Source organism: Poecilia reticulata, chromosome 12, assembly GCF_904066995.2.
Source record: "Poecilia reticulata chromosome 12, P_reticulata-male-v2, whole genome shotgun sequence".
Classification (NCBI taxonomy): Eukaryota; Metazoa; Chordata; class Actinopteri; order Cyprinodontiformes; family Poeciliidae; genus Poecilia; species Poecilia reticulata.
In genome coordinates this window covers 2,131,682-2,140,474 of record NC_088841.1, presented here as the reverse complement: position 1 = coordinate 2,140,474, position 8,793 = coordinate 2,131,682, and the positions used below count along the sequence as shown (strand labels likewise).

Below are 8,793 nucleotides of genomic sequence, written 5' to 3'. Positions count from 1 at the left end.
CCACAGTGTGTCCGGTCTGTTGTTTTTAGTTCCAGAAGGAAAGACGGAAGAAATCAGAAGAATGAACCGACTAATATGCTGAGGAAAGATTTTCACGTTAGCTGATGGTGCTAACGGTTAGCGTCTGGCAGGAGATTCTGCAGCATCCGTTGTACAACAACCAAATAGTGACCTCCCACAATCTTCATCTCCATAAAGCTTTTCAGCAGATGGAGCATGAGGTGCTCCAAAACCTCCTGATAGCTGCTGCATTGACCTGCCCTTGATAAAACACAGTGGACCAACACCAGCAGCTGACATGGCTCCCCAGACCATCACTGACTGTGGGTACTTGACACTGGACTTCTGTCCTTTTGGCATTTCCTTCTCCCCAGTCTTCCTCCAGATTCTGGCACCTTGATTTCGGAATGACATGCAAAATTTGCTTTCATCCGAAAAAAGTATTTTGGACCAATGAGCAACAGTCCAGTGCTGCTACTCTGTAGCCCAGGTCAGGCGCTTCTGCCGCTGTTTCTGGTTCAACAGTGGCTTGACTTTTGACCTGGGGAATGCGGCACCTGTAGCCCATTTCCTGCACACAACTATGCATGGTGGCTCTGTATTTTTCTACTCCAGACTCAGTCCACTGCTTCCCCCAAGGTCTGGAATCAGTCCTTCTCCACAATCTTCCTCAGGTTCCGGTCACCTCTTCTCGTTGTGCAGCGTTTTCTGCCACACTTTTTCCTTCCCACTGAGGTGCCTTGATACAGCACTCTGTGAACAGCCTATTCATTCAGAAATGTCTTTCTGTGTCTTACCCTCTTGCTTGAGGGGTCAATGATGGCCTTCTGGACAGCAGAAGGTCATCATTGACCCATGATTACGGTTTTGAGTAATGAACCAGGTTGGGAGTTTTTAAAAGCCTCAGGAATCTTTTGCAGGTGTTTAGAGTTACTTTGTTGATTCAGATGAATAAGTTAATTGCTCGTTCAGAGAACCTTTTCATGATATGCTAATTTTTTGAGACAGGGACTTTGGGTTTTCATGAGCTGTATGCCAAAATAATCAGTATTAAAACAATAAAAGACCTGAAATATTTCAGTTGGTGTGCAATGAGTCTAAAATATGTGAAAGTTTAATTTTTTATCATTACATTATGGAAAATAATTAACTTTATCACAATATGCTAATTTTTTGAGAAGGACCTGTATATCTATAGGCCCACTTACAGATTTTCAGCATTTTTTCTGTATACTCTGGTACTCAAGCATTTTGTTGCCAAATTCACTGTTGTGTCTTTGTGCAATGACAAATTAAGTCTAAAAACACAATCTTACCAAGTATTTTTGTCTAGTTTCTAATTTTCTTAGTTCACTTGAAATATGATAAAACTAAATTTTAAGAAACATAAGAAATTGTTTTAAGTAAATTGCTTAACATTGATGAGAAAGTGATAGTGCCACATAAGTATAACTAGTAATTTTTTTTTTACAAACTGACCTTTTTATCTACAAAATAACTAACACTTGATCATTTAATAATTTTTACACTTGTTTCAACATTTTAATTTGCAAATTGGCCGGGTTGAAATGGGAGAAATCGCAGACAGAGTGCTGATGAGAATCAGATGGAATTGTAGGAAGGTCCTGGCTGATTAGACAGACTTGGCTTAAGTCCTTTTACACTGAATATGATAAGGTAACTAAATTTGATCAGTTGCTCTAACTGTGATCCAGCTAGGTAGTTTTTTTTATTTTTTGCTAAACAACCAAGGTGCTGGTGGTGTTTTTCAAAGTGGGGGCTGTGGTTCCCTGGGGGTCCTCAGAATGTTGGAGAGAATCTGAGAAAAAAATTAAAGTATAAAAATGTACTTTTTTTTTAATCTAATAATTTTTTTTATTGTTTTAATCCTAAGATGTATGGTTTTTCAGCCATAATTAGCTGCTAGTCAAATAGCATAGCTTGCAAATTTCTGACAAGAAAAAGACAGAAGGACTCGACTGCTGATTCCTTCTGTAGGAAATTTCAGTTTCCTACGCACTCCTAGGAAACTGAAATTGGAAAGCAAAAGGCAGCGTCTGTGTCAAAAGAATGTGAGACTGAATCAATATCAATTTTGTAGCATTGTGGGTTCTTGCAAAGTGATTCCCTAACAGGAGCTAAAGGTGTTGCCAGGGTTTCCTCCAGTGTATTATAAGCCTGACAGGCCACCAGACTTCACTTGTGCCCCCACCAGGCTAAGCATTGCTTATTTAAGTTTTTTTTCTCTTTTGTTTGCATTTTTAAATGCAAACACCAACTTTGTAGTTGGTGTTCAGGTGTTAATCTTCCAATCTTTCAATAACACATGATTATCAAGTGATATTTTCTAATTTCCTGTCAAATTGAAACATTTTTTAACTCAAAAACATGACGGCCGCTGGATGAATGACTGCCCGGTGGTTAGGACACGCACCCAACCACCAGGCTTAGCAAGTTTTCTGGGGGAAACCATGATATTGGAGAAAGAAAAACTTCGGACTTCTGAGCCAGCTGAGGATCAGCGTGAAGATCCAGAGGAACAAACCCACATTCAGCAGTGTTGTAAAAATCAATGAGGTTTATTTGCAGTCACAATGCTTACACTATATGTAGCAGACATCCAAACAACTCAAACAGCTATTCACTCTATGGACCCAACACATTCAAATCAGGGACACAAACCAAACTTAGGAACATCCGTGAGTGCTGACATGGTTAGAGATGAGCTAGTTGTCACAAACAGTTAGCAGCAACATCGTACAGAGTAACACACGTTGCTAAGAGACGCCTTTACACTGTCCCGACTTCTACTGAGGTTTTTCAGGCTGAGCTGGTCTCCATGTCCCCACGCTGGCTTCCCCTTCTGATTATTCAGAGTCTGTCTTCTCACACACACCTTGGCCATTTGAGCTCTACCGCAAGTTCACCAAGTGACAACACACACACCAGGCAACAGAGAGCCACTCCACTCCCCACACACACACACACACACACACACACACACACACACACACACACACACACACACACACACACACACACACACACCAAAAGGACTTCACTACAGGACCCAAACGGGGGTCCGAGGAATCCAGAGTGTAAACAAAATGGTGGATACTGCACCGAGCTTGCCAGAGGGGGAAACGGAGCTGCGACCATGTTGCTTACACGTCATCAAGCAGCAGGCGTGTGTGTGACGCCTGCAGGACCGTCAGGCTTTAAAGGAAAAATCTGCTGGGGGGGATTTGTTTTTCTGTTTGGGTTTTTTTTTCTGATCAGCTGCGACATTCAGACTCCTGACTTTACGGCGTTCAGGAAGGACAGCAGAAACACTGCAGAGCAACTTAGTGCTGGTTGGTGGTAGAAGACCGAGGGAAGAAACACTGAGCAGATGTTTCACTGCAGCTGGAAAGCAAAGCAGCAGTGAGGAATGATGCACAAATGTTTCTTTAACTCCTTCAGAAAAAACTCCATAATGTTTAAAAATACAGCAGAGGAATAGTCCGCCTCTAATCTTATGTGTGTTAATGCTCACTCTGAATTCTTTAGGTTTTATTGGTTGTTTTTGTTTTAGATTACAGATAACTTCCATATTTGGTCTCTGTTAAAGGAATACCTCTTAAAGACTGCTTTTCTTCTTCTGATCAAAACGGATGAAAAGCTAGCATGACTGAAACCCTTGGAGAAAACAGAAGTGTCCGAGTGGGATCACATCAGAACCACTTAACGTTTGATTTACTCTTACTGATGAAGCGATTCGGTGAAACCCAATCAGAACACTGGCTGCGTATTAATATTTGTTTGTGGGGAAAGCCAGAAGTCAGTTAGTGTCACGTTCCAAAACTAAGAAGAACCGAGGAGCAGCAAACCCACGCGGGAGGTTTCTCTGCTTCCTCCTGCTGGCTGACGTTTAGGAGCCATGTTGAAAGGTTGGACTGAATAAAAACAGCAGAATTTCCTTTAAGAGCTGCCTCCCTGCTGCTGCACAACTATTTACATCACTTCAAGCAGAGACTGAGAAAAATGTACAGCATGGTGCTCTGACTCCCTTTCTGTTAGTGTGTGTACCTCTGCCCCCCCTTTGACCCCCACGCAGACGGACAGTTTGCACTAACTCACTACACTGTAAAAAGCTCAATCACACGTGGGTTCAATCCTCAACTGATCATCTGGTTTAAATTCGATCATTATAAACATTGTTCAAAATGTTACGAAAAAAAAAATTTACACTTGGTTTGTTTTTTTTTCTGTGTGTTTTCTATACAAGGCAGGCAGAAGCGGGTTACTACGGTTACTGGTGTTCATCCTCTGCAGTCCCGTTTCCTCCGTTTCTCAGCCACAGCACTCTTGCCTTCCTCTGTCAGTGATTTAGAGTGCGAAGACGTGCCAAGACATGCAACCCCCCACCCCCCACTACCAGACCCCACCCCTCCCTCCCCCCTCCGCCAGGTGAGTCAGACCAACACGGACTGGCATTAAAATAGATCTGTATATATTTATATATGCTTATATCAAAAAGAAGGCGGGAAAGTTTAGCCGATGTGGTGTTGGGGTGAGCAGATGTTCCCTTAGGCATCCCGGCCCAGGGAGGAGGCTGAGGGGAGTGGGGGGGGGGAGGATGCAGGGTGGGGGGCAGGGGGGGCGCCCGCTCTGCGGCTGGGTGAGGCTCTGCCGTGTGGAATGTCAGCTCATCATGTCATTGCTGTTGACGCCGTACGTCGAGTTCTTCATGCTGTCGTTGACTTCCCTCCTGAACACGGACAGGTTCTGTGTGAACCTGCACACACACACACACAGACACACACACAGACACACACACACACACGGTTTTAAACTTCAACCATCACAGATCAAAGACTCAGTTTTACAAGAGTTCGACTTTAAAAACAGATTCTGCAAAAGGAGAGCAGAGGGACAGGTGGACGGGCATAAATAAAGTCTCACTACGCTGGAAGGTTCTATTAGTACCAGAACATACTGGCCCACTTAAAGGGGCGGTGCTACGTGTTTTTCCAGTCACATAGTGCCATACTATAGCAGTCAAGTAACTATATTTACATTCAGTTGTAATGTAAATATCAAAGATGACTAAAATAAAATTTTACTTTGATATTTAGTCTTGAAATTTGGCCTCTGTCTCTTTAAAAACTCCTGCTCTTTCTGAAACTCCGCCTTCAGAAAGTCATCACAACATGGCTCCTCTATTAACCCTTTCACAACGTTTTTACCAGCATTGCACTAAGAACTAGCTCCTATAATGAGCTCAGCAGATGCTCAGTTCCACCAGGTGTTGCTAATTGCTGCTGACTAGTCTGAAGGAGTTGAATGGGAGAGGAAAGTCGATTTTAAGCAAAACTGCTTAAAATCGACTGAGTACTCTACTGCAATTAGCCAACATGGCTGTAAACATTGTCTCTTCTCACCTGCAGTTATTGTGGGATTTGTAGTTTAACAAGCAGCATATACTGCTTGAAGGGACCCCGGCCCTCAGGAGGACAGACAGCCTGAAACCCGACCCACCTGTCTCGATTCTTTGTTAGAAGGTTTCGCTCTATTCCCTCCATCAAGTTCTCAAAGCATAAGTGCATGGCCTGCTGCTTCTCAGGAGGCTGGCTGCTGACGATGCTGTTCCTCAGGTCAGCGAAATACTGCAGGACACACAAACACACACATCCGTTGAAACACACTTCCAAAGACAGCAGCAGGTGAGAGCAGAGGGAGGAGCTCACCTTCTCATTGAGCAGGATGAGGCCCAGCAGCGGCCGGGACATGGACCACTGATTCCTGCAGTCCTCGAAGATGATGATGTTCAACACGGTGGACAGCATCTGCAGGACGACACAGAGACGATCAGTCTGAGCGGATGCAGCGCGCCACCAGGGGAAGCTGCGAGTTGATTGGTCTGACCTGTTGGATCATCTCCGGATGCTGCTGCATAATATGCAGGAAGCGGTCGTCTGTTGCCATGGGAGCAGGCCTCTTTTTGGTGGAGCGTGACAGCTGCTTGAACAGGTAGGTGACTATGTGGTCCAAACTGGAGCAGCAGCCGGTGCACACCATCGTATCTGAGAACACACACACAGAGAAAGAGAGAGACGGGTGAAAACCCAGATCGTCCCGTCGTCCCGGTTAGACCGGACCGCCACCGGGCCTCACCCAGCGCCGTGAGGCCTTCTGATATCGACGACAGGATGTACATGACGACGTGCGGCTCTAAACTGGCGATGAAGTTCATGTGATCCTGAGTCAGAACCTCCAGCAGGGAGTAGAAGGACTGGCTGAGCTTCGGGTAATCCTGCAGAGACAGACAACACACACACAAATACACGCACTTCCTGATTTCACTGCTGGATACTGGTCAGGAAATCTACATCCCCCTGCTGGTTTCCTCCACATGTCTCAGTCCTTCTAAACTATCAAATATTAACATCCAATAACTTTCATCAGAAGATCTGCAGGTAAACCTAAGACTTTTTAAGACCTCTTTAAATGACACCTTGAATGAAATTTAACACAAAGTACCTATAAGTACAAGTATTGTTCTTTGGCTGTGGATGCCTCCCACACATCTACGGCCCATAAAGCTTAGCTTAAAACTGTTACACCATAGAAAGCACCTAGCATCTTATGAGTTAGCAACAGAAGTGGGCTAGTGGCAAAAATGATCGTCGTCCATCCAACTGAACCAAAGATAAACACAGAAATGTTAGCTAGCAAGGGTCTGTTAGCAGCTAGTTAGCGGTAGCCTTAGCTGCCTGGGGTTGAAAAACAAACATGTCAGCAGGCGACTCAAACTTTGGCTTCACCAAAAATCCCACCAGAAAACATGTGAGATTCAACAATCATGCCACTGCAAAGTTTAAGAGCTGCTATTAATGTATTTAAGGCCAGCTTACAAAAAAAAAAAGAAGAAATAATAATTTAAGACTTTTTAAGGCCGTGTGGACACACATGTCCCATTAACATATTTTACTGGGCAATAAAATGTCCTACTAATTACCGCAATAAACGATAATATTGTTGTTTTGAGACCATTTTTAAGAAATGTATTGAAAATGGTGTGATAATGCAAGTTTTCCCTCTCAAACACCAATAAACTGTAATTTTGTAAAGAACACTTAACATTAGAACTGGAACATATTTTAAATATCCAAAATAAAACCATAAATAAAATGCCCTTTCAAAAAAATATGAATCATCAGAAAAGAAATGATCAAACTAATTTTAATATATCATGCAATTAATTATTAGCTTATTGCAATATGTTTATGGGCAGGCATTAAATATAGAATCTGAGAAATATGAAACCACACGGAGGAAAAGAAGGAAATAATGGAGGGTAGGATACAAGGGAGGAAAGAAGGAAGGACAAATAACAGAAATATTAAGCACGGAAGGGATGAGGAAGATGAGACGCTAGGGTACAAATATTTAAGGAAGGAAAGGAGTCACAAAGGAAAAACAGAAAGAGAAGAAAGAAAAGGCACTGGGAAGGAGAGGAGGATGAACATGAGGGACTCAGACACACATAGCAGAAAATCCTGAACCAGATTCCAGACTGTTTAGGAAGCCAGCATCAACAGAGAGCATCCCATCAAAACAAAGAAGTGGCTTCATGTTGAGGCCAGTAGAGACATCCTGTCTAACTTCAGGAAAAAGCTCAACATACTAGTAAGTCACTGTGAGGGATGGAGAGCAGTAGTTTGATGAAGGTTTGCAAGGCGTTGTCCAGAGCGTCGTCGCCATAGAGACGGAAGACCCCGAAGTTGACGTAGTTTCCGCTGAGCACGGCCTTGAGCATGGCGAAGCACACGCTGACGCCCTTCAGCTTGACGCCGTACACCTGGTCCTTAGGAACCTCGCCCAGCGTCAGGATCCGGTTCCCTGGGGGACAAACGGGCTACTGTTGGCTACCATTAGCTACTGTTAGCTTCCATCACACTTCAGGCTTCATTCCAGTCCAAATACCATATGTGGTGATCATCTTGCTGGTTTCCCTGAACAGCAGGATCCCATTTGGTGACGATACGTCAAACTGAAGCCGCTGCGATCTGCAGAGAAAACAAACTGACTGATTGTCTGGCATCACACACAGCAGGAAGTAGAGACGGACGCAGCAGAGACCCTCACAGATCAATTCAATTTAGATTCTTTGGGTCACAATTTGATTCCTTATTGATTTAAATATGTCAATGTTTAAATCATTTATTACCAAATATTTAATTTAGTAATAGGTAGCACACAAATAATTAAGGAACCCAATAATATTTATAGGTTTAACTTATAAAATGTTTTTTCCTGCCAATATCAACAGACATGGTGGCATACGTTACTTTTAACAGCGTAAACATGAACAATTTTGAACCTGTAAAATATTTGAAAATAAAACAAGCACAATAATACTTGTCCTTAGTATGAAGTATAAAAGTTCAAACATCACAGTGCCGTGTTAAAAGTGAATAAAACTGAATAAAATCAATTCAAGATATTTCTAATCTCCTATGTTTCATGGAGACGTTGTCAGGATGGCTGTGTTTATGTGTTCATCCATCCAGAAGATCACATCATTCTTTGTTTTTCTTATTATTAATCAGCTGATATTGCAGCTCCACCTGCTGGATAGCAACAGAAACTACATCTACCACCTGTTGGAGTGGAGTTCAGGTGGTTCAGTCACAGGACGGTTTGTGAGTCTGTCAACTGTGGCAAATAAAATTCATTATTAGTCTGTTTAGAATTTCTGCAAAGAGCATTTCCCTTGCATGTCTTAGTGTGGAGTGATAGTTTAACAGT

General features: G+C 42.9%; 1 protein-coding gene across 2 annotated transcripts in view; it reads right to left on the bottom strand.

The window, feature by feature from the left end:
• Positions 1–2,558: 2,558 nt before the first annotated feature.
• Positions 2,559–8,793, bottom strand: part of xpo7 (exportin 7) — a 28,766-nt gene continuing 22,531 nt past the window's right edge. For both annotated transcript variants that reach the window (XM_017308013.2, XM_008423131.3), the window contains exons 22-28: positions 7,969–8,051; positions 7,670–7,884; positions 6,157–6,295; positions 5,908–6,065; positions 5,730–5,828; positions 5,521–5,648; positions 2,559–4,777 (exon numbers count right to left, since the gene is read on the bottom strand). In XM_017308013.2, coding sequence (XP_017163502.2) covers positions 4,684–4,777; positions 5,521–5,648; positions 5,730–5,828; positions 5,908–6,065; positions 6,157–6,295; positions 7,670–7,884; positions 7,969–8,051 — 916 coding nt within the window. In that variant the 3' untranslated portion in view covers positions 2,559–4,683. The remainder of the gene's footprint in view (positions 4,778–5,520; positions 5,649–5,729; positions 5,829–5,907; positions 6,066–6,156; positions 6,296–7,669; positions 7,885–7,968; positions 8,052–8,793) is intronic.